The following is a 26,393-nucleotide window of genomic DNA, read 5'->3' on the forward strand; positions in this document are numbered from 1 at the left end:
GAAATGGGGATTGGGCAGGAAATTGGAATTGAGGTCGAAGATCAGCCATGATCTTCTTGAATGTTGCAGCAGGCTCGAGGGGCCGAATGGCCGACTCCTGCTCCTAATTCTTATAAATAAGATGAGCCTCTCACTGTTCTCGGAGACTTTGTAACTGGGCAACAATACATTTAAACTAAAATCAATCTTGTATAGGTCAGCAAACAAGATGCCTTGCTTAACCTTTCTTGTACTGAAAAAATATCTCAGCATCAAGGTCACACTTAAAGCAGACTCTTATCGACTGGCAAGGGCTGAACTTGCAGTTAAATAGATTTCACACCAATGACTGCATTATGAAAGATGCACCAGAGTGACAACTGATGTTGAATTCACAAGGTCCTTAAAATACCATTATTTTATGATCCAATTGTTCCTTGAAATGTCTTTTCGCCCATAAGTGCAAGCAACCTTCTGGTAACTCACATGTTTCATGTGACCTGGCAGGCTGTTTGGCCACGAAGAGCATTACAGCTGATCCTAATCTTGTCCAAACTGATGTTCACACCGTGCGCTTGTCAATAGGGATCATTGGATAGCCGTTAGGATGGGGAATCCTGGCCCATTTTCCCCCTCCCTTAATCAGTGGCATCAGTAGCCCTCTCCCCTCCACTGCCACAGATGAAATGAGCTAAATCTGCATAGGCTAGAAATTGAACCTGGGATCTTCAAGTTTTATAACAGGATATCACACCAACTATCTATTTACCCAGTCCATGGGCCATCGTAAATTAACCATTTCACTTGTCCACCCCATAGAATTGATCTTTTGAAAAGATACTCACAGACCTAAGCAGAGTAAGTGAGCTCAAATCTCCAGAAAGTACATCTTCATTTCTAAGGATTAGACTAATGCCACTGTGCTTTTTGCTACACAAATTGCACACAGCTCTGCCTATTAAAGGTGCCAGCACTTCTCGCAAGTATTCAAAGATTTCCACGACAATCATTTCCCTCCACCACCCCCCCCCCAGCAACTTTAAAACTGGAGTGTTTTTTTTTAATATACTTAAATTCAGGGAGCTGACAGGACACAGAAAAATGCTTATAAAAACCTTTTGTCCACAGCTACATCAATGTATCGTTAGTGCTTGACCCTTACACTTTATGAACAGTGTAACAATAATAATGAGGGTAAATGTCTCAGAATGAAGTTAAATTCTTTTAGACTAGAAATAATTTCACTGGCATACGTCCAATCATTCAGGCCAAGTACTGACATCGACTTTTCCAGCTATTACCTCTTGGCTAGTTACATAACTTAATACAGTTCATGAAAGGCCAGCTAAACACTGGAAAAAGCTGTAGGCTGGCACCCATTGATTTTAAACAACTGCAAAAATATTCTTGCCTTTTAGGAAGAAAAAAGCAATGACAGATATAGATCTTAGAAATTAGTTTCTATGATTTAAAAAAACCATTTGCCCTAACTTGTCACCTGTTGGCATTGTACCTCCGCACAAGTGTCACCCAATGGACCATTTTTCATGTGTGAGCTCAGACAGCAACGGCTGGCAGCCATTTCTACAGTGGAGGACATTACCACTGAACCCAATGATGGCCACACTAACCATTTACTCACACTCACATTCCAGCAAAAGTCACTGGATCGCAAGCATGTGCAAGAAGCATGGTTGATATTTTCATTCCCCAGTCCAGAAGTGTTGAGGCTAGTTTTCAGTACCCCAGCCAATATCACTGAAGTCAGGACAAACATCGGATACACGGCACAGAAACAGGCCATTCGGCCCAACCAGTCCATGCCGGCGTTTATACTCCACGCGAGCCTCCTCCCGTCTTTCCTCATCTAAATCCATCTGTACTATTTGCTTCAACCACTCCCCGTGGTAGCGAGTTCCACATTCTCACCACTCTTTGGGTAAAGAAGTTTCTTCTGAATTTCCTATTGGATTTCTTGGTGACTATCTTATATTGATGACCTCTAGTTATGCTCTTCCCCACAAGTGGAAACATTCTCTCTGTATCCACTCTATCAAAACCTTTCATAATTTTAAAGACTTCTATTAGGTCACCCTTCAGCCTTCTCTTTTCAAGAGAAAAGAGACTCAGCCTGTTCATCCTTTCCTGATATGTATACCCTCGCATTTCTGGTATCATCCTTGTAAATCTTTTCTGCACCCCCTCCAGTGTCTCTATATCCTTTTTATAAGATGGCGATCAGAACTGTATGCAGTACTCCAAGTGTGGTCTAACCAAGGTTCGATGCAAGTTCAGCATAGCTTCCCTACTTCTCAAATCTATCCCTCTAGAAATAAACCCGAGTGCTTGGTTTGCATTTTTTATGGCCTTGCTAACCTGCAGGGTTGCAACTTTGAGTGATTTGTGTATTTGTACTCCTAGATCCCTTTGTTCCTCTACGTCACCGAGACTCGCACCCTCCACCCCCACGTGATGTGACCTCCCTATTCTTCCTACCAAAAAGTAATACCTCACATTTATCTGTGTTGAACTTAATTTGCCAATTGTATGCCCATTCTGCAAGTTTATTAATGTCCTCCTGTAACTTGTTGCAGTCCTTCTCAGTATTGATTATACCCCCCAATTTGATGCATCTGCAAATTGTGTTTTTGATTCCCAAGTCTAAATCGTTAATGTAAATTGTGAACAGCAGTGGTCTCAGCACTGATCCTTGTGGAACACCACTACCCACCTTCTGCCACTGTGAATAGCTACCCTTTACTCCCACGCTCTGCTTTCTAAAGCCAGCCAGCAATCCATTCTGCTACTTGTCCCCTGACTCCGCATTCTCTGACCTTGTTCATCAGTCTATGATGGGGCACCTTATCGAAGGCCTTTGGAAAATCCAGATAAATTACATCTACTGCATTACCCTTGTCTACTCTCTGTTACCTCTTCAAAAAATCCAAGAAGGTTGGTCAAGCAAGACTTTCCCTTTTGAAATCCATGTTGACTATTCATTATTATATTTTTGGTTTCTAGGTGTTCTTCTATTTTCTCCTTTAGTAGGGATTCCATTATTTTTCCTACCACTGACTGGTCTATAATTCCCTGGACATGTTCTATCCCACTTCTTAAATATTGGTATTATGCTAGCTATCCGCCAGTCCTCTGGCACTACACCTTTTTCTAACAAATTATTAAATATGCGCAGTAATGCCTCGGCTATCTCTTCCCTAGATTCTTTCAAAATGCGCGGATGCAATCCATTTGAACATGGGGTTTTATCCTCTGAGTTTGATTAATTTATTTAATATATCCCCTTTTTGTTTTAAATGCACTTATCTCATGATCCAATGTCATGTCCACCTGTTCTATCTCCCTGGTAAATACTGAAGCAAAATAATGGTTTAATATTTCTGCCATCTCTCTATCGTTACCTGTGGTATTGTCCTGACTATCCCATAATGGCCCTATTCCCATCCCAACCTTCCTTTTTTTTATTGATGTGCCGATAAAATATTTTACTATTTTGTTTTATGTTCCTTGATAATTTAATTTCATAGTTCCTCTTTGCCTCCCTAATTGTTTTTTTGACTTCTCTCCTAATCTCTTTGTATTCTCTCTTCTCATGCACTCCCCTGCTGTCTGTGTACTTCGTGTCTGCCTCTTTCCTTACCCTCAATTGTTCCCTTATGGCTTTATTCATCCATCCAGTCTCATTAGTGTTTAGTTTGTTCTTCCCTTTTAGCAGAATATATTTTTCCTGCACTCTGTTGAACACCATTTGAAATGTTTCCCATTGCTGTTCTACATCATTGTTCGTCAATATTGTTGCCCATTTTTATTTCCCAAGTTCTATTCTCAGCCCCTCAAAATCAGCTTTTCTCCAATCTATTAACCTGGTTTTTGTCATACTTATGTCCTCCTCAATTATCATCTTATAGAAATATAGAAGATAGGAGCAGAAGTAGGCCATTCGGCCCCTCGAGCCTGCTCCGCCATTCAATGAGATCATGGCTGATCATCCAAATTCAGTACCCTGTTCCTGCCTTCTCTCCATATCCCTTGATCCCTTTAGCCTTAAGAAATATATCCAACTCCTCCTTGAATATTTTTTTTTTTATTCATTGAAGGGATGTGGGCGTCGCTGGCTGCCTAGACCTGCATTTAGTGCCCATCCCTAATTGCCCTGGAGAAGATGGTGGTGAGCCGCCTTCTTGAACCGCTGCAGTCCATATGGTGTAGGTACACCCACAATGCTGTTAGGAAGGGAGTTCCAGGATTTTGGCCCAGCGACAGTGAAGGATCGGCGATACAGGTCCAAGTCAGGATGGTGTGTGGCTTGGAGGGGAACTTGTAGGTGGTGATGTTCCCATGCGTCTGCTGCCCTTGTCCTTCTAAGTGGTAGAGGTCACTGGTTTGGAAGGTGCTGTTGAAGGAACTTTGCCGAGTTGCTGCAGTGCATCTTGTAGATGGTACACACTGCAGCCACAGTGCGCCGGTGGTGGAGGGAGTGAATGTTGAAGGTGGTGGATGGAGTGCCAATCAAGTGGGCTGCTTTATCCTGGATGGTGTCGAGCTTCTCGGGTGTTGTTGGAGCTGCACTCATCCAGGCAAGTGGAGAGTATTCCATCACACTCCTGACTTGTGCCTTGTAGATGGTGGAAAGGCTTTGGGGAGTCAGGAGGTGAGACACTCGCCGCAGAATTCCCAGCCTCTGGCCTGCTCTTGTAGCCACAGTATTTATATGGCTGGTCCAGTTCAGTTTCTGATCAATGGTAACCCCCAGGATGTTGATAGTGGGGGATTCAGCGATGGTAATGCCATTGAATGTCAAGGGGAGATGGTTAGAGGTCTCGCTTGTTGGAGATGGTCATTGCCTGGCACTTGTGTGGTGCGAATGTTACTTGCCACTTGTCAGCCCAAGTCAGAATGTTGTCCAGGTCTTGCTGCATATGGACACGGACTGAGTCAGTATCTGACGAGTCTCGAATGGTGCTGAACAGTGTGCAATCATCAGCGAACATCTCCACTTCTGACCTTATGATGGAGGGAAGGTCATTGATGAAACAGCTGAAGATGGTTGGGCCTAGGACAATGCCCTGAGGAACTCCTGCAGTGATGTCATGTGATTGAGATGAATGACCTCCAACAACCACAGCCAACTTCCTTTGTGCTAGGTATGATTCCAACCAATGGAGAGTTTTCCCCTCGATTCCCATTGACTTCAGTTTTGCTAGGGCTCCTTGATGCCACACTCGATCAAATGCTGCCTTGATGTCAAGGGCAGTCACTCTCACCTCACGAGTTCAGCTCTTTTGTCCATGTTTGGACCAAGGCTGTAATGAGGTCAGGAACTGAGTGGCCCTGGCGGAACCCAAACTGGGCGTCAGTTAGCAGGTTATTGCTGAGTAAGTGCCGCTTGATAGCACTGTCGACGACACCTTCCATCACTTTGCTGATGATTGAGAGTAGACTGATGGGACGGTAATTGGCCGGGTCGGATTTGTCCTGCTTTTTGTAGACAGGACATACTTGGGCAATTTTCCACATTGCCGTGTAGATACATAGATACATAGAAGATAGGAGCAGGAGTAGGCCATTCGGCCCTTCGTGCCTGCTCCGCCATTCGATGAGATCATGGCTGATCCTTTAATTCAGTATCCCGTCCCCGCCTTCTCTCCGTAACCCTTAACCCCTTTTGCCCGTAGAAATATATCTAATTCCCTCTTAAATATATTTAATGAGCTGGCGTACACTGCCCTCTGTGGCAATGAGTTCCACAGGTTCACCACTCTCTGAGTGAAGAAATTCCCCCTCATCTCTGTCCTAAATGGTTTAGCCCTTATCCTTAAATTATGTCCTCTAGTTCTGTTCTCACCCGCCAAGGGAAACATTCCTTCTGCATCCAGTCTGTCTAGACCTGTCAGAATTTTATACACTTCTATGAGGTCCCCTCTCAATCTTCTAAACTCCAGTGTGTACATCCCTAAACTACATAGTCTCTCCTCATAGGTCATTCCCGCCATTCCTGGTATCAGCCTGGTGAATCGCCGCTGCACCCCCTCCATGGCAAGAACATCCTTCCTCAGATGAGGCGACCAAAACTGTACACAGTACTCGAGGTGTGGTCTCACCAGTGCCCTGTACAGCTGCAGCAAGGTATCCCTGTTCCTGTATTCTAACCCTTTTGCTATGAAGGCCAGCATACCGTTTGCCTTCTTGACCGCCTGTTGCACCTGCATGCTCGCCTTCAGTGACTGGTGTACAAGAACACCCAGGTCTCTCTGTACTTCCCCCTCTCCCAATCTATTGCCATTTAAATAATAATTTGCCCTCCCGTTCCTGCACCCAAGGTGTCAGTGTTGTAGCTGTACTGGAACAGCTTGGCTAGGGGCGCAGCTAGTTCTGGAGCACAAGTCTTCAGTACTATTTAATGAATTGGCCTCTACTGCCTTCTTTGGCAGAGAATTCCACAGGTTCACCACTCGCTGGGTGAAGAAATTCCTCATCTCTGCCTAAATGGCTTACCCCTTATCCTTAGACTGTGACCCCTGGTTCTGGACTCCCCGACCATCGGGAACATCCTTCCAGCATCTAGTCTGTCTAGTCCTGTTAGAATTTTATAAGTTTCGATCAGATCCCCTCTCATTCTTCTAAACCCCAGCGAGTACAAGCCCAATCGACCCAATCTCTCCTCATAAGTCATTCCTGCCATCCCAGGTATCAGCCTGGTGAATCTTCGCTGCACTCCTTCCCAAAACTGCATACAGTACTCAAGGTGTGGTCTCACCAAGGCCCTGTACAACTGTAGCAAGACATCCTTGTTCCTGTACTCAAACCCTCTCGCTACGAAGGCCAACATACCATTTGCCTTCTGAACCGCCTGCTGCACCTGCATGCTTACTTTCAGTGACTGGTGCACAAGGACGCCCAGGTCTCGTTGCACTTCCCCTTCTCCCAATCTATTGCCATTTAGATAATAATCTGCCTTCCTGTTTTTGACACCAAAGCGCATTATATTATGGTCACTATTGCCTAAATGTTCCCCGACCTTTACTTCTCTTATCTGCTCCGGTTCATTCCCCATTACTAGATCCAATATCGAATCCTCCCTTGTTGGGCTTTTTACATATTGGGTTAGAAAGGAGTCCTGTACACATTGTAGGAACTCCATTCCCTTATCCCCTTTACCTACCTTTTCTGTCCAATTAATATCAGGGTAGTTGAAAACCCCCATGATTATTATTCTATGTTTTTTATTCATTTCCCTAATTTGTCTGCATATTTCTTCCTCCACCTCCCTTCCACTATTAGGTGGTCGGTAGGCTACGCCTACAGCAAACCTGGGTTCTTGCAGGTCTGTATGGCTATCACATTAAGGTAGTGAAGCAGTGTCAAAGATACAGGTCCTGAGCAAGTTTTTGAAGGCGGGTAGAAGAGTCGCAAGCCAGAGAGGTTTATGGAAATAGTTGCAAAGAGTAGGGCTGAGGCATCTCTACCACCAATATTGGAGCAGAGTGGGGGGCGAGAGTTGGGGTGCAAGGCAGAAGGCGGTTACAGAGATAGGGACGGGCAAGGCGATAGAGAGTTTCCAAATAGAATCATTTTAAAGTTGAGGGGTTGGGGCACTGGGAGCCAAATAAATATATGTATCGGGCAACAGAGTAATGGATTAGCGGAAGTTTATGGAGGATGAGAGGTTGGCCAGGAGAGCACTGTTGTCGAGTCTGGAGGCGAGAAAAGCATGGATGAAGCGGAGGCAGAGGCAGACAATGTCATGGCGATGGAAACAGGCGGTTTTTGTAATTAAGTGTATATGGTGTCAGAACCTCATCTTGATGGGGCCAATTAAGACGTTACAAACAGCCTGGTTCAACCAGAGACGGTGGCTGGAGAGGGAGATGCAATTGGCGGCAAAGGAATAGAATTTATGGCGGCTGAACATGAAGGCTTCAGTCTTCCAAATGTTTACCTAGAGGAAATTGTGGCTTACCCAAGACTGGATGCTGGACAAGCAGTCTGACAACAGAGCAGTGGTCGAGAGGGGTGGTGAAGAGGTAAAGGTGGGTGTCGTTAGTGGACATATGGAAGCTGACCCCATGTCTGCGGATGATGTCCCCAAGGGCCAGCGTGCACATGAGGAAGAGGAGGGGCCAAGGACACATCCTTGGGGGGTCTCCAGAGGTAACAGTGCGGGGCGGAAAGACAGTCATTGCAGGAGATGCTCTGGCCATGACTAGTTCGGTAAGATTGAAACCAACTGTGGGCAGTCTCAACAGAGGGGAACAACAGAGGAGAGGCATTGGAGGATGATGCTGTGGTCAATCGCATCAAAAGCTGCAGAGATTGAGGAGGGATAATACATGAAGGTCACAGTCACAGAAGGTGTCATATGTATCTAAGCAGGGACGTTCCTGGCCTGTATAGTCCAGCTACCATCTGCATAGATTTGCTGAGTTATCAAGAGAACCGCCATATTTTTACAATTTTACTTTATAATATTTAGGAGATAACTGCAGATATTTCATAATACAAAACCTGTATGTATTACAGATTCTAAAGCAGTCAAATGCAGTTGAAAAAGAGAAAACACATTGTTAAGGGGGGGGGGGGGGGGGGGGGGAGATGGAAATCTCATATGGTGGGAAAGTTAGTGTAATGCCTGAAAAAAAAGGAAATTTCTTGCTGTTCATTATGGGACAACAATGCAAATAAAAGGTCATTTGTTGAGGTTGCCAATTACCTTGAGCAGTTTATGACATCCTCAGAACTCCCAAGACCGATAGCTGGTAGTGAAATTAAGGCTATTTGTTATTCAGAATGAATACATTAAAAAAAATGCTTTGGGTTTTCTTCTGTTTACATGACAGGCACAGTAAGTGTAGCAGAAATGATACAACATATGGTACAACCCAATGGTAATGGAAACTGTAGCATAAGAAAATAAGACACGCATTTATATAGCACCTTTGAGAAACTACTCAAAGCACATCACATTCAATTTAAGTGCAGTCACTGTTACATAGGCAAATGCAGTCATTTTGCACACAGCAAGATCCCGCAAACTGCAACAAGATAAATGACCAGTTAATTTGTTTTTGATTGAGAAAGAAACATTGGCTAGGAGACCAAGAGAACTCCCTACTCTTCAAGTAACATGGGATTTTGTTTTTAAACATGCAGCTGAACCACTGGACAAGACAAGTGACACCTCAGTACCATATGGGAGTGTCATCCTCGAATGGGCCTTGAACTCGGACTCAGACAAGAATGCACCCAACTAAGCCAAGCTGACACTTGGTATAAAGATGATCTAAAGCACTACAGTTACTAATACTATTACCTAAGACTTGGCACCAGTAGATTATCAAGTTATACTGTTCTCCAAACTAGGTAGAATTATTTCACTTAGTATTCAAACCACTATTAGATTAAACAAACTTGAACATGAAAATACAGCACCAGTATCTTGCAGTAGTTTTCATCACTCCTTTACTGATGAAACTGACTCTTGCTTGGGGGACTGCTACAGAGACATTGGCAGCCTTGCCCAAGTGGCCAATTCTTCATGTACGAGTCTAGACACGGAGGGACATGATGGAGGCGGGACTCCCACTTTTTGGGTTGTAGTCCCGCCTCCATCGATTTGTGGCCAACCCACGCGATTTTCCCTTGATTGACCTTGTTGAGCCCCGCCCAGCAGGCTCAGCAGGCCAATTAAGGGACACCCGGTTACAGGTGACGTCAGGGATTGACATTTCATCTGTCAAGAGCTTCGAACAGATGAAATATCAGCGTTTGACAGCGCTGTGAAGCTGTCAAACACTGACAATCTTACTTCTAACTTGAGTCCTTCTCCATAGACTCCGTTAGAAATCTCTCCAGAACAGAAAGCAGAATGCTGCAGATTTTGACAGCTCGCGGACATTCTGCTTTCTGTGCCGGTGAGATGAGGGACTCCAGAGACCTGAAGGAAGGAAGCCTGCATTAGTAAGTAAAGGTAAGTAAAACTTATTTAAACACTTTACACACAGCAAACACACTTACACACACAGAATCACACAGAAACCCCACAGTGCAGATAGAGGCCATTTCGGCCCATCGAGCCTGCACCGACACACATCCCACCCGATCCCCATAACCCCTACACCAACACATATCCCACCCTATCCCCGTAACCCCACGTATTTAATCCCCCTAACATTAAGGGTCAATTTATCATAGCCAATCAACCTAACCCGCACATCTTTGGACTGTGGGAGGAAACCGGAGCACCCGGAGAAAACCCACGCAAACACGGGGAGAATGTGCAAACACCACACAGTCACCCGAGGCCGGATTCGAACCCGGGTTCCTGGCGCTGTGAGGCAACAGTGCTAACCACTATGCCACCGTGCTCCTCTGCACTCATGCACCCATCACTCACCTGAACACCGGACATCTCGAACCCGCCAAGCCCTTCAGCCCGACGGTCCGCCTCGCTAACTTGGCGTGGTTTGGAGCCGTCGGGCAGCCCACACTTCAGGGCTAAAAATAGGGATTAGGCCAAAAACTACCTGTTAACAGGTAGTTAATTGGCACTAATCCCCTTCCCGCCTCAGGGAGGCAGCTCCCAACACAGGTCGGATATCCGCCTCCTGGGAAACGGGCATGGAGGCGGGAAGGGTTCGTGCCCCCCAATTCTGCAATTTTCCCCCTACTCTTGCCTCCAAGGGGCTTGGAAATTTGAGCTCTGTGGAATGCATAACTGAGTTTCAAACCTGTTCTTATCCACAAAAGTGCACTTTCCTACAGTGGTAACCGGATGGCTATCAAGAGTTTGAACCCTGACCAATTGTTCTCTTCCTACCCTGACAACACCTAATCCAGAGAAGGCAGAAGGCCAGGTTCCCCTTTTGCACTTGGTCTGTCCTCTGAAGGGCCACTTTTCCCACACTCACAGCTTCAGATTTTCTTTTATTTGTTCATGGGATGTGGTTGTCGCTGGCAAGGCCAATTTATTGCCCATTCCTAATTGCCCTTGAGGGGGTAGTGGTGAGCTGCCTTCTTGAACTGCAGAGGGCAGTTAAGAGTTAACCACACTGCTGTGGGTCTGGAGTCACATATCGGCCAGACCAGGTAAGGACGGCAGATTTCCTTCCCTGAAGGACATTAGTGGGCCAGATGGGTTTTTCCGACAATCCGGTAGTTTCATGGTCACCTAGTTTTTTACTCCAGATTTATTTCATTAACTGAATTTAAATTCCCCAGCTGCCGTGGTGGGATTTGAACACATGTCTCCGGATCATTAGTGCAGGCCTCTGGATTACTAGTCCAGTAACATAACCACTATGCTACTGGACCCCCTTCAGATTATCTTCCATGTAAACAACATTCTTCAACACATTTAAACACTATACTGTGCAGCATCTGTTTAATATATTCCATACAGCACTGAAATTTCCTGCCTAATTTTAAGAGCCAGGAGCAGTGCAAGCCTTCATTGACCATGTAGGGCTAGATACCACAGCCTCATGTTATACATTGAAAAAGTGTTCACAGCGTGAATGTTCGTGTAAAACAGTTCAATCTTTAAAAAAAAAGTTTCAAAACAACATTCTCTGACGGAAAGATTCAGGTTTAGCCATTGCTGCTCTTTAGCCAGCCAATGGGAGTTGCAATACCATGGACAAGATCAAGCTATCTTTACATCTTTGCCAAGATCAGTCATCTGGTGAATTTCATACTATTAGAACAGTAGGACTTTTGTCCCAAATTTACACCAGTAGCTGTGTGATTTTGCTGCACATTTCTCAGTTTTAAGCAGTCAAACTACACTTCACCTCCAGCAAGAAACACTCAAATAGATAGCTCAATACCAGAGCAATGGCGTTAGCCTCAGTGTACCAGCCAAAGTCGATATAGTGCCCAGAACCCAATGTGCGTCATGACTCGAGACCTACAACAGGCATGATGAAACTGCCCTACTTATTTGGTGTCACTTTGACCACACTTAAGACTTGAGCATATTCAACCAGATGAAGCAGACTGCACAAGACATTCCTGTTTGATCCAAAACTCACGAGTACGACAGTGCAAACACAAGCATAAACCGATCACAAAAAGTGATACTGCTCACATACTCAGAGTTTAACACCACTACTAGGGCAAGTGTAATCTTGCCAGGGTGAACAGCAGTGTCACATTTAAGAGAACTCACTTGTGGTGAAGCCCTTTTTAGAACAAGGGCAATTGTAATAATTGGGTGCACTATTCAGTCGTTACACATTAAAGAGTAAGTTAATAAAGCTATCAGTTGGAGAATAAAATCCAGTGTTTATTTCATACACAGATTTGTAACAAAATTTATAATTAGGGAAGATTCAGTTAAATCCACTGAACAGTTCTGTTTTAATCACTATTTATAACAATACTACAAGGGGCATCTAAATTAATATAACAAAAAATTGAAGTAACATTTCAAGCTGCAAGTGCTCCAGCTACCTTGCCAGTGCCACTATTTGAAGCGTGGCCTGTCTGAGCAGCCTGCAGCTATACATTCCTGTCCATCTGTGCCCATCACTCCAGCCTATATAGAAAGTTGCATCAGCACGATTAACCATATGTTAGCATTACTATTTTTGATTTTTGTTTCATATAGATTGTAGTTCTGAAATATACTACAGTACTTTTAATTTTACTTAACAAAAAGAAAATAAAGGCACACAAGGAAAATTACACAGCTCCTAAAAGTTCAGAGGACATTTCTGAACAAGATCCATCTGCTCCCCCTCCCCCCACCACGTCATATACAGTACATGTTCTAAAAAAGGACTCCCAACTTTATTTGTTCAGAACACTGAAACAATCCTGCCTCGCTCGAATATGTCTGAGGTTTATGCAACCCCGTTACAAATTTTTGTACAATTTACCAATCTACCTAGATGGGGATATGTTTGCTATTCGGCAACAGATGCATGGGCGCAAAGTTTCAAGACTGTGATCCATAAAGGAGGTGAAACAACAGAAGTAGAAACTGCACCATCCAAGGGTGGCAATACATGGATACAATATTGGTGAAGCACAAGGATGGAGAATTTTTTAATGCTTGAAAGAGGTATACAATGCAGGAATATTGGTTGAAAAACCACTGTTGTAATTTCAAGTTTGGTATTAATATGTATTTTGCAAATTCCACAAATACTCTATGGTTTTATACAAACCTCTAATTCAGTTTGATCAGCAGCACTGGAAATGTCACAGTACCTCAAAGGCAGCCTAGTGATACCATGTACCAATCGACAGATGGAGATTTGCAGGATGTAGTTTTACACCCATGTTTATACTTGCACCAAATTCCCAATTTGGGAATCAACCAAATTTATCTGGAGGAGCATTCTTCCTCACAGGAAGGCAAGGAAAAAAATTACAACTCTACCAAATGATATTTAAACACCCAACAGTTAGCTATAGATCTGGCCTTGACACGGGGCACCCGTCACTTTGCTCAGTCTGTATCCAAAGGCAAACAGAATCCATTCCTTTGATATCCCCCCTGCTGTGCTGTGAAGCTGCTCGTTCATTGGGTCTGGTGTCTCCACCACCACCAGCACCTCACCCAAGTGAAAAAGAAAGCACTTGCACTTATAAAGCGCCTCATCATGTCCTCAAGATATCGCAAAGTGCTTTACATCCAATTAAATACTTATGTAACAGCAACTGTAGTTCAGAAGTGATGTGTGAGGCTAGACGGTGAGTAGCAGCAGGATGTGTAATTGTGAAGGGGCATCACAGCGGAGATGGAACCTATCCTCCACCCAGGGTCCGCAGATGCACACCTTCCAGCAGCAGTCAATAATGAGCAGAAACCTTGGTGGATTTTTCCCTCGGAGGCACCGAAACCAATTGGAGCTCCTCTTCCTACCCCAGCTAGCTCTACACAAACTAAAGATCAAACCTTTGACCTTCCTATGCTGTAAAGTTGAATCGAACAAAATGTTGTATTTACCAACTATGCCATCAGGGAGTTCCTAAATCTTAGTATAAAAGTACTTAAGTTAACTCAAAATTAAGAGATTCTCTCTGCCTAATTTACATTCTTTATTGAAAAAGAGTCAATTCCTTGGGATTTGTCCATGGTTTACAAGCAATGGCAACTAATCTAGCTGTTCCAAATTGTGTATCAATATTACAAATAGTGTTAATTTATTTTTAAATATGCCAAGTTTAGAAATGATGTCTCACAACTTTCCCTATATGGAACTAATGGTATGCATCAATGCAGCAAAGAAACCCTACGAATTGAGAGTTTGAAATGCTATACTACAGCCTCCCCTCTATGGAAATAGTGGCAGTACTGCTTCAAGATGTATAGAACTCTGCAGTGCAGTACAGAAATAACCTCAGAGGATTCAAGCATATTTTAATCAGAAAACTCTTGCACCTTAAACAGTGTTTTTTGCTAGCCTACAAACCTATACTGTTTCTGTATTGTTGGGACTGAAAACTGCAGCACAGAAGACACTTCTATCAAATCCAAAGACAATTTGTAAGAAAATGCCACGGAGCACCAGCCCCAGAACAACAGACGGTGAAAAGCGTGGATTTCTAAGCCAGTACTCACCTGTAACATAGGGTAAGGATATTCCATACAGTAGACACTGAACATGCTTACAAGTTGCTGTAGGACACTCGAATTAAGAGAGCAGGGCAGTGTGGCTGGGATGAGTGTGTGAATTGGTCTATCTGTCAATCGTGAACAGCTGTTTAAGGATTTGTGATGCACACAGTGCAGGCCTTCAGCAACGTGAGGGGAGGCTCTCTGCCCGGTAACATGTTTTCAGCTGTTGCAATCAAACTTCTGCGGATTAACCCTCACATCCTGGCCCTGAAGACTGGGTCTGTTTGTAGAGAAGGCATCTGCTTTCCCCACCCAAAAGCCTTTTTTAAAAAAGCAACGCGCCTGCACTGTAATAGATACAAACAGGTGCACACTTGCCACTTTAGCTCAAACAGGCGTCACTTTTTAGATGCTTGAAAGCTGCAACAATGCCTTTCAACAGGACATTTCAATCAGTTTTATACATTAAGTTGTGTCTTTACTGATGTAGCCACTTAAAAAAAATATAGCTAATCTTGTTGAATTTCTTCCTTTGTGTCAGCATGAGTGAGAGGAGTTATCACTCCCAGCTCGCCAAGACAAAACAACTGATGAAGTCTGGCAGGATTGCAACAGACAAGTTAACCCTTCTGTAACCATGTACAATATGCACATCACTTCTCGTAGGGGATTACTACGCCTATTGTTGCTCCAATATTTACGTTTAATCTACTGGATTTTGCCATCTTGAAACATTACAAGAATTGCAAATAGCATTCCATTATCGGCCTAACTTTTAAAATAAATTATTGTGGGGAAATAACGCCCCCGCCCCCACTTTGCTCTTTTAATCAAACATCTTCACAACGTTAGGAGGAGAACTTATTTGTGCTGCAGAGGATAGCTCGGAACACCCGTCACACCAACTATCTTATTTAACAATGTAAACGCCTTTCATGTGTATGCACTCTTCTCTTTGCAAAGTGAATATTTTCCAGGGTAATTGCATCTCTTGTGATCTGCACCTGCCACAAAACACTCCTTGACTGAGCCAGAGGCCTGGCATCTCGCACGTTATCTCACTAATTCACCAGTGCTACACACTTACCCAAGGAGATCAGTGGCTTTACAAGACACTGGTAATGTGTGACTACGAGTGAGGCAGGTACGGGGATCCAGGAGGTAGAGCTGGAGGAGCCGCAGCCCTTGCTCTTGACCAACAGGTTCGAGGTTCTTACTCCGTGGGGACAGGAGCAGGGATTGCAGGGAGGATGAGCAACCTGGCCACCGCACCGTGGAACAGGGGACCATTCAAGAGGGGGGAGTAAATAGAAATGTTGTAGTGGTAGGGGATAGTATTATTAGGGGGATAGATAGAGTTCTCTGCAGCCAAGAGCGAGAGTCCCGAAGGCTGTGTTGCCTACCTGGTGCCAGGGTTAAGGACATCTCCTCTGGGCTGGAAAGAAACTTGCAGTGGGAGGGGGTGGATCCAGTTGTTGTGGTCCATGTTGGTACAAACGACATAGATAGGACTAGGAAGCCGGTTCTGTTAAAGGAGTATGAGCAGCTAGGGGTCAAATTAAAAAACAGAACCTCAAGGGTAATAATCTCTGGATTATTACCTGAGCCACGAGCGAATTTAGCTAGGACAAATAAAATTAGAGAGTTAAATGCGTGGCTCAAAGACTGGTGTGGGAGAAATGGGTTTTGCTTCCTGGGACACTGGCACCAGTACTGGGGCAGGAGCGAGCTGTTCCGTTGGGACGGGCTTCACTTGGCCAGTGCTGGGACTAGAGTCCTGGCGGATCATATAACTAGGGCTGTAGAGAGGGCTTTAAACTAACTAGTCGGGGGGAGGTTCCTAGAGAGCAAATAATAAAAATGACAACAGAGAAGGTCATAGACTTAGGTAGCAGTGGGGAAATTAAAAACCAGAGCGTGTCAGGAAGGGGCAGAAGGTATGGAGTAAAAGGTAAAGTAATAAAAAGGGCAAAAGCAGGAACTAAGTGTCACAAAACATTTGAAAGTTGTCTATCTGAATGCACGTAGCATTCGTAACAAAATAGACGAGTTAATGGCACAAATAACTACATATGGGTATGATCTTGTGGCCATTACAGAAACATGGCTGCAGGGTGACAATGCCTGGGAATTAAACATACCAGGTTATTTAACGATCAGGAAGGACAGGCAGGAAGGAAGGGGAGGTGGGGTGGCTATGTTAATAAAGGAAGGAATCACTGTAATACAGAGAAATGATATTGGGTCAAAAGATCAGGATAATGAAACAGTTTGGGTGGAGGTAAGGAATAATAAGGGGAAAAAAACACTAGTGGGCGTAGTCTAAAGGCCTCCGAACAGTTGCAACTCTGTTGGACGGAGTATCGATCAGGAAATAGTTGAGGCTTGTAATAAGGGAGCATCTATAATTATGGGGGATTTTAACTATCATATTAATTGGACAAATCAAATTGGGCAGGGCTGCCTTGAGGATGAGTTCATTGAGTGTATTAGGGATGGGTTTCTTGAGCAGTATGTAACTGAAGCGACCAGGGGGCAAGCAACCTTAGATCTGGTCCTGTGTAACGAGACAGGATTAATTAAAAATGTCCTAGTAAAGGATCCCCTTGGAATGAGTCACCATAACATGGTTGAATTCCATATTCAATTAGAGGGTGAGAAGTTTGGATCTCAAACAAGCGTGCTAAGCTTGAATAAAGGAGACTATGAAGGTATGAGAGCGGAATTGAGTAGAGTGGATTGGGAAAATAGATTAACGGGTAAGATGATACATGATCAGTGGTGCACATTTAAGGAGTTATTTAACAACTTCCAAAAAATATATATTCCACTGAGAAGAAAAGGGTGTAAAAGAAAAGACAGCCATCCGTGGCTAAGTAAAGAAATTAAGGATAGTATTCGACTAAAAACCAAGGGCATATAAGGTAGCCAAATCTAGTGGGAGAATAGAGGATTGGGAAAACTTTAAAAGACAGCAAAAAATAACAAAAAGATTGATTAAGAAAGGGAAGATAGATTATGAAAGTAAATTAGCAAAAAATATAAAATCAGATAATAAGAGTTTTTATAGTTATATAAAAAGAAAAAGGGTGGCTAAAGTAAATGTTGGTCCCTTAGAGGATGAGACCGGGAAATTAATGGTGGGAAATATGGAGATGGCAAAAACACTGAATGAATATTTTGTATCAGTCTTTACAGTAGAAGACACTAAGAATATCCCAACACTAGACAAACAGGGGGCTATAGGGGGGAGGAGCTAAACACGATCAAAATCACTAAGGAAGTGGTACTCGGTAAAATAATGGGACTCAAGGCGGATAAATCACCTGGACCTGATGGCTTACATCCTAGGGTCTTGAGGGAAGTGGTGGTAGGGATTGTGGATGCATTGGTAATAATTTTCCAAAACTCCCTGGACTCAGCAAAGGTCCCGGCAGACTGGAAAACTGCTAATGTAACGCCCTTATTTAAAAAGGGCAATAGACAGAAGGCTGGAAACTATAGACCGGTTAGCCTAACATCTGTGGTAGGTAAAATATTGGAGTCCATTATTAAGGAGACAGTAACAGGACATTTGGATAATCATAATTTAATAGGACAAAGTCAGCATGGTTTTATGAAGGGGAAGTCATGTTTGACAAATTTGCTGGAGTTCTTTGAGGAAGTAACATATAGGGTGGATAAAGGGGAACCAGTGGACGTAGTGTATTTAGACTTCCAAAAGGCATTTGACAAGGTGCCACACAAAAGATTATTGCTTAAGATAAAAAAATCACGGGATTGGGGGTAATATTCTGGCATGGATAGAGGATTGGCTATCTAACAGAAGGCAGAGAGTTGGGATAAATGGTTCATTCTCAGACTGGCAATCAGTAACTAGTGGTGTTCCGCAGGGGTCAGTGCTGGGTCCCCAACTCTTTACAATCTATATTAACGATTTGGAGGAGGGGACCGAGTGTAACATATCAAAGTTTGCAGATGATACTAAGATGGGAGGGAAAGTAGTGAGTGAGGAGGACATAAAAAACCTGCAAGGGGACATAGACAGGCTAAGTAAGTGGGCAGAGATTTGGCAGATGGAATACAATACTGGAAAGTGTGAGGTTATGCACTTTGGCAGGAAAAATCATAGAGCAAGTTATTATCTTAATGGCAAGAAACTGGAAAGTACTGAAGTACAAAGGGATCTGGGGGTCCTGGTGCACGAAACTCAAAAGGTTAGTATGCAGGTGCAGCAAGTGATTAAGGCAGCCAATGGAATGTTGGCTTTCATTGCTAGGGGGATAGAATATAAAAATAGGGAGGTATCGCTTCAGTTGTACAAGGTATTGGTGAGACCGCACCTGGAATACTGCATACAGTTTTGGTGTCCATACTTAAGAAAAGACATACTTGCTCTCGAGTCAGTACAAAGAAGGTTCACTCGGTTAATCCCGGGGATGAGGGGGTGGACATATGAGGAGAGGTTGAGTAGATTGGGACTCTACTCATTGGAGTTCAGAAGAATGAGAGGCGATCTTATTGAAACATATAAGATTGTGAAGGGGTTGGATCGTGTGGATGCGGGGAGGATGTTCCCAATGATGGGTGAAACTAGAACTAGGGGGCATAGTCTTAGAATAAGGGGCTGCTCTTTCAAAACTGAGATGAGGAGGAACTACTTCACTCAGAGGGTGGTAGGTTCATGGAATATGCTGCCCCAAAAAGCTGTAGAAGCTACATCATTACATAAATTTAAAACAGAAATAGACAGTTTCCTAGAAGTAAAGGGAATAAAGGGTTATGAGGAGCAGGCAGGAATTTGGACATGAGTCTAGGCTCGGATCGGTTATGGCCCTGTGGGTAGCGGAGCGGGCCCAGGGGCCGTGTAGCCTGATCCTGCTCCTATTTTGTGTGTCTAATTCTGTTAGATTCAGGAGATGGTTCTGTGATAGTAGATTGGCGGTTAGGATCAGATCAGCCATGATCTTATTGAATGGCGGAGCAGGCTCGAGGGGCCGATTGGCCTACTCCTGCTCCTATTTTTTATGTTTTTATACCTTACTTACAGAGAAGTGATGCCACACCCCAGGCTCCGTTGGTTATATTCTCACCCATGAGTCTGTGATTGTGGGTGCAAGCCCAACTTGAGCACTTATCGAGACAGACACCACTTTGGTGCAATACTGAGGGAGTGCTGCATTTGTTCGAGGCATAGCCCTTTGGTTGAGGTGTTAACTGAGACATCCCTATTCAGGTGGTAAAGATGCCATGAGGAAGAGCGGGGTAGTACTCCCAGCATCCTAGCCAACATTCACCCTGAACGACTGCTGCCAAAACAGACTCACTGGTTGTAAGGGTGTTGGCCATGGCTCAGTGGTAGCACTCTCGCCGGAGTCAGAAAGTTGTGGGTTCAAGTCCCACTCCAGAGTCTGGAGCACAAAATCCAGGCTGACACTTCAGTGCAGTACGGAGAGAGCGCTGCACTGTCGGTGGAAGCCGTCTTTCAAATGAGGCGTAAAACCGAGGCACCGTCAGCTCTCTCAGGTGGACGGAAAAGAATCCCATGGCGCTATTCGAAGAGGAGCAGGGGAGTTATCCCCGGTGTCCTGGCCAAAATTTATCCCTCAACCAAAATCATAAACAAATGATCTGGTCTTTTATCTCATTGCTGTTTGTGGGACCTTGCTGTGCGCAAATTGGCTGCCATTTTCCCTACATTACAACAGTGACGACACTTCAAAAAGTTCTTATGCTTTAAAGCACTCTGGGATGTCCTGAGGTTGTGAAAGGTGCTATATAAATGCAAATTATTTCTTCTTTCTTTTATCTCACTTCACAAATTAGCTGCCACTTTTCCCTATAAAACAAATTTAATTGTACTTCAGAAGTAATTAACTGGCTATGACATCCTGAGGATGCAAAAGGCACTATATAAATGTAAGTTCTTTTAGATAAGCATATGAGAACGATGGGAATACACCAATGGAAGTATATCCCAGTTATAATGGGTGTTGAATGTGTGTTGAGATGAAACTAAACCCGAGGGGGGAAGGTTTCATCATCACACAAACCCGACACCCATAATTTCAGATGGTTCTCATTCTCCTATAGTAATCACAATGGTTATTGTAATACATTACAACAGTGACTACACTTCAAAAGTACTTAATTGGCTGTTAAGCGCTTTGGTCTGAGGTCATGAAAGGTGCTATATAAATGCAAGTCTTTCTTTATGTAAACACAATTAATAACATTTGTGTCAACAACTTGCATTTAAAGTGTGCCTTTAAGATAGAAAAACGTCCCAAGCCGCTTCACAGACACATCATCAAAAATAAACTAACACCAAGGTAAAAGAGGAGCTCCAAGGTGGGGTGACCAAATGCTTGAATAAAGAAGTGGATTTTAAGGAGGGTCTTAAAAAAGATAAGAGGGAGGGGATTTAGTGAGGAAACTCCACAACATGGAAGGTTTAGGAGGCCGAATGTACGGCCGCCAATGGTGAAGTGAGCAGGGGAGATGCACAAGAGGCCAGAATCAGTGGAATGGAGTTCGGGTCATTTGTTGGGGGGGGGGGGGGGGGGGGAAGGTGTATAGCTGGAAGATGTTACAGAAATACCTCATCTCAGTGAAAAAGAAAGCACTTGCCTTATTATGTCCTCAAAACATCTCATCTATTGCAGTACAACCATTTTACTTTTTAAACGATTTCTAATTTTAGCACCTTCCATTGGTGCAAGTGTTGCTCTGTATTTATATTGGAGTGCTTCCCTGTGAATGGGTTGTCTGCTAAGTGGTCTACATACTCGCTCAACAAAATGAGAGCAGATACATTCGAACTGCTGGAGGAAGGTGTTTCAAGGTCAAACAAGACAAGTATCTGGAGGAGAAACACATCATCGGTTACAACTGCTAGGACTGCAGGAGGGTGGAGTGAATGGACCCATGGAGGCCGATTTCAACTACCCCGCTTGGCGGAAACCAGACCCTGGGGGGGAGGGGGGGGGGGCAGTTAAAATGAAGATGCTGACTTCACCACTCTATTGCCACCCTGATCTGGCCAAATGCAATTATAAATCACAAGCGACATGGACACCTGTCCCAAGGCAGCGGAGTCCTCTTTAAATATGCAGATTGGGCTCCGATGATGATGTAATCAGGGCCCAATCTGCTACTTTAACCTGATCGAGGGAGCAGTGGTGGCTTCCTGCCAGGCCACGTCTGCAGGGAACAACAATCAGGGCCAGAAGAGGCCCAGTAAGGCGAGTTATTTAAAAAAATGTTTTACAGGATACCTTGTGGGCCAGGAGAAGCAAGATTTCTCAAGGCCCCAAAAGGAAACACAGTATTGGGATTTCCCCCTCCCCCGACCGGGGACTGTTCCCTCTGGGTCCCTGGCACAAGGTAAATATACTGTCCCAGCTACCAAAGTAGTTTTATCATAGCTGATACAGAACAAGAGGTAACCCATCTCTCTCAGTCTGACTTTTTAAATCTACAAACCTTCATTTTAATCTATCTCCTTGAAAATACATTAAACTAAAGCTAAAATGTCCTATCATTGTCACAAGAATCACGAGTCAAGCCAGGGCTCTTGAACCATGTGTTGGGCTATGGGAAACCTGCTATCGTTGTGTGAAGACCCATGTACAGTATTAGTTAATTAAGTCTTAAAACAAATAATAAGGTCCAAGTCTTATCTAACATCCAGTCAGCATTGTTCTCACTAGATAATTGCCATGATCCTTCAGTCTACAAAGCAGTGACCACTCCCCTTCTATACTGATCCAGACTGGTATCTTGGTAATCCACTAGTTTTTCTATGCCTCTAATAATCACTGGAACCAATTTCTCATGGCATCGGTCTTCATTAGCATCCAGCCACATCCCATCATATGGCTAATGCACGAAATAAACTGGTGGAATGGCAAACAACATTTTTGATGCTAAAACTTTTACTTTTTTTCCTTGCGAATTATCCATTGTTAAGAGGGCAGGAACACAGCCTACCATAAGTGCCCTCTGTAGTCACCACTGGGAGGTACTGAGGACTGCTAGGTACCACCCTCGTCTCCAAGTTTCCTTCCTCTCTGCAGGAAGACACCACGGCCTCTGACCTGCACTGCTCAGATCACAATCTGAGCCGAGCAGAGATTAGACCGGCAATATCTGGCTCTGCGTATTCGATGCTCAAGTGCTCAGCATCATCCAAATTCCGTTTTTTCATCTTAAGAAAAAAAGGCTTGTTCCAGTTTTCTGTCAAACTGAGAATTCCTATCTTAGTCATAATTAATGATGTTCTGCAGAAATGGAAAAATCCAGCAGGCAGTTTATCCGAGAAATTGTTTACCATCACTCTGTATAGTTACAATAAAAAAAGTCGCTAGATAGCACATCATTTATGTACAAAATCAAAACGCCTTCATCTCTCCTCGCAGCATGACATATGTTAGCCAGCTCGGCAGGTTGGCCGTGTGCCAGGGATTTTCTATTTCTCCGATAACAGATGAGCCACTATCAGCACTCTCCACAACAGCTGCCTGCATCACCCCCCTGTCCGTTGCTAACTGTAATCCAGTGCCTCTGATTTAATACTGTAATTACTTCTAATGTTGTATGGAAGAGATAAATGTTCAGGATCTGTTCACCCAGAACAGGATGACGACAAAAAACTGCAATCCTATTAACTGCTGGATCACAAATATACTGTCACTTCCTGACTGAAGCTTGCAATAAAAAAAATTGACAATCCAAAAATGCAAAGATTTTGCTAAGAGAATAGAAAGAAAATGTGATATTGTATCCTCTTATCTTCAATCAGCCTAAACTAATGGTAAAAATCAGTTTCAACAGTGAAAGTAACTGTTTGACTTTTTGTCCAACAGGCCCCATCATTCGCTTACACAAAGCCTTCAACCATGATGGTCTGGGATGGAATTCATCTTCCTCCCACATCATCCCAACAATCAACACAGCTTGGCCTCAGCTTGCTGGATATGGCCATCCAGTAGGGCGAGCAGATACAGGTTTTCTTCCACAGCAAGGTGACGTCTTACAGTTACAAAGCACTCAATTAATAACGGCTGATACTCATTGACTGCCCTGAGCACTGACCCTATAACTGTCAGGTTAGGAAGGGAATACTCACTGCCTGCACAAGACCACCCAAAATATTTCAGACCACAAGTGAGCAGTTTACTTCACAGCTTTCAATATGGGGTCACCAAATGTCAGAGAGAGAGATGGTTTCAGTCTTTAAAAATCAATTGAAGTGCAGACTGAACTCTATCTTCAAATCACAACTCTCTGTTCCTGGCATATCAATGTTTGAGGATTACATCATAATGTACTAGAAACACAGTTTGCACAGTGATCCACAAACAGAAGGGCAATGAGGGAATGAAACTGCTGCAAGTCGATCACTGCACTGATCTTTTCAGATTTAGGTAGGCGGGTGAGGACAGAGATTCACTAAGATTCTCTGCATAGAGGCCAACAAATCACTTCTGTTGCCATGGTTAATTAAATGACCATAGAGAGTTGCTTTTAAACCTGCGTATGATTTTTCTAACCCACTCCCTTCACAGTTCACTGGGCACACTACTCCAAACACCACAATGACTCTTGGTGGGATACAATTCACCTGATGCAGACTGCCTTCATGCATCTCATTCAAATGATTATTCTTCATGTAAGTTCCAGTAGGTTATTCAACCATTGGGGCACCTTGTCTCATCTGATTCTTTTCTCAACGATGCTCACACATGCAATCATAGCAGAATTCACTGGATACCAATCAAGACCTTGAACAGGAGACACATTTTCCTTCTAGCCTGGGGAGAGGCGCCAATTTTAGCACCCAACCGCGCCCTCCTCCCACTGATCCCTGGGCTAGAATCTCAGACCTGGCCTATCGTAAGTTATATAGCTCAGCCCGTACCAAGTGGTGCAGAAATTATGGTCGTCAACCAGAAATCAGAAGTTCAAATCCTACCATGGCAAATTGTGACATTGAATTTAATAAATGTTAATTTGTGAGCTAACCCCAGAAGAAATGGCTCTGAAAGCTGCCACGGTAAGGAGCCCGTCACTTCTACCTGGTCTGGCCTACTCATGGCTCTAGTCTAGTCAACACGACATGATTGACTCATGCTGCTCTCTGAAGTGGTCCAGCAAGCCATTTTGTACAAACAATTGCTATGAAGCAAGGCAGCCCATCACCTTTACAACTAGTGCTGGGCAATAAATGAAGCCTTATTAGTTTCACCCACATCATAAGAACTGAAAAAATGATTAGTAAGGGTCGGATCTTAACACTGGCAGAAGAGGTTTGAGGGGCTGAATGGCCTACTCCTGTTCCTATTCATCTGACACCTCCCCACCACTCCTTTGCTGTTTGCCTTTCAGCAACACATCTGTCAAACTATCCATCCTATGAGGATGCACCTTGTGAATCAGTCTATTACGTGGGACAGTATCAAATGCCTTGCTGAAATCCAGGTAGAGCTCAGCCACCAGATATGTACCCATCAGTAAATTTCTCCCAGTGTGGTCAACCAATACCACCAAAAACAGATTATCTAGTCATTTATCTAACTGCTGTTTGTGGGGATCTTGCTGTCTGTAAATTGGCTGCCATCTTATGCCAACAGTGACTACTCTTCAAAAATATTTCATTGGCAGCAAAGTGCTTTGGGACATCCTGAGGTGGTGAAGCGCACTATATAAACGCAAGCTTTTACTTTCTTTCCTTACACCGAGATTCAATAACTGTTCACTAAACTCAGTTTATGTACAACAAAAACTCCAGTTTCCCCAATGACATGGTTGACTGGGGAAGCAAGCAACCTATTTTCAGGTCTCTGTGTAAGCCACTGGGAATTGCACAATAAAGTTGGAAGTCCTTCGTCTTCATTCCCTTCCCTGTGATTAAGTATCTCCACTCAACGAGCTCTCGCTCCCCCCACATTCCCCTCCACCAGGGCCTGACTGGCATCGGGCATTTCCCACATGATAGATCATGGATACTACAAACTCAGGTCTTGCTTCTCTAGCTCGACACCCTTGCATAAAAAAGCAACTGAAATATATGGAGGTACCTTTTGCCCACGTGGCTTTTTTGCAGTCACTGTAGCGACTCGAGTCTGACTCCAGCTACATGTTGGCAAATGCAAAATCCTAATTTGGACTGAAAGTAGCTGATGTTTATTGCTCATGTAATTCTTAGGAAAAAAGTACTTGATTCATTTGGCAACTCAGCAATTCAGTTTGTGCAGATGTGCTGGCAGCAGCATGGAGCAGGAGAGATCGATGGACCTATCCTGCATGCTTCAGTGAACAGAATTCCAGTCAAAGATTTACTGCAGCAGGCCCCTGCACTTGTCAAACCTTTCCCTTAAAAGTACTGCACCGTGGTTAATTACACACTAAGGACGTAACCTTGGACCCAAAAATACTTTCTTACAGTATCATATGCAAAAGAGGCACAAGTTTAATTTGTGTATAGGACTGCAACCAGGTCTCCAATTCACCCTAACTCGCACTGAAATGCTCGGCAGTTCCTGAAAAGACAACGGAAGCAAATAGTTTTCGCCCGGAGATAAAAGACATGCATATGTGCCTGTACATACAGTTACCTAAAATCTCTCAAATTCCAATTATCAGCCTTACTGATGGTAATTTGTCTGTGCGCACACGCTTCTAAAAATATTGATAATCCACTCTTGTATAAAATATATTAGATCCCTGGGCAGCTCACAAAAGAAAATACATTTCTAAAGTCAAAGTCATAATTATAATTATTTCTGGTTTAACAAGGGATGGTGCACAAAACACTTCACATTACTAA

General features: G+C 43.7%; 1 protein-coding gene across 8 annotated transcripts in view; it reads right to left on the reverse strand.

The window, feature by feature from the left end:
• The window catches only part of LOC147099680 (RNA binding protein fox-1 homolog 1-like), a 107,773-nt gene extending 93,096 nt beyond the window's left edge, over nt 1-14,677 (reverse strand). For 5 of the 8 annotated variants that reach the window (XR_015073897.1, XR_015073895.1, XR_015073898.1 and 2 more), the window contains exon 1: nt 14,567-14,675. Coding sequence is in view for 4 of the 8 variants with exons in the window: in XM_085969041.1 (XP_085825167.1) it covers nt 14,567-14,611 (45 nt within the window). In the remaining 4 variants the exon portion in view is untranslated. Of the gene's footprint in view, nt 1-14,566 lie in introns of all 8 variants that reach the window. The other 3 variants (XR_015073896.1, XM_085969043.1, XM_085969042.1) reach the window with 2 other exon arrangements.
• Nucleotides 14,678-26,393: the final 11,716 nt, after the last annotated feature.

The sequence above is a fragment of the Somniosus microcephalus genome, chromosome 28, assembly GCF_052327205.1.
Source record: "Somniosus microcephalus isolate GS21.2 chromosome 28, FLI_Smic_1.0, whole genome shotgun sequence".
In the NCBI taxonomy this organism is placed as follows: Eukaryota; Metazoa; Chordata; class Chondrichthyes; order Squaliformes; family Somniosidae; genus Somniosus; species Somniosus microcephalus.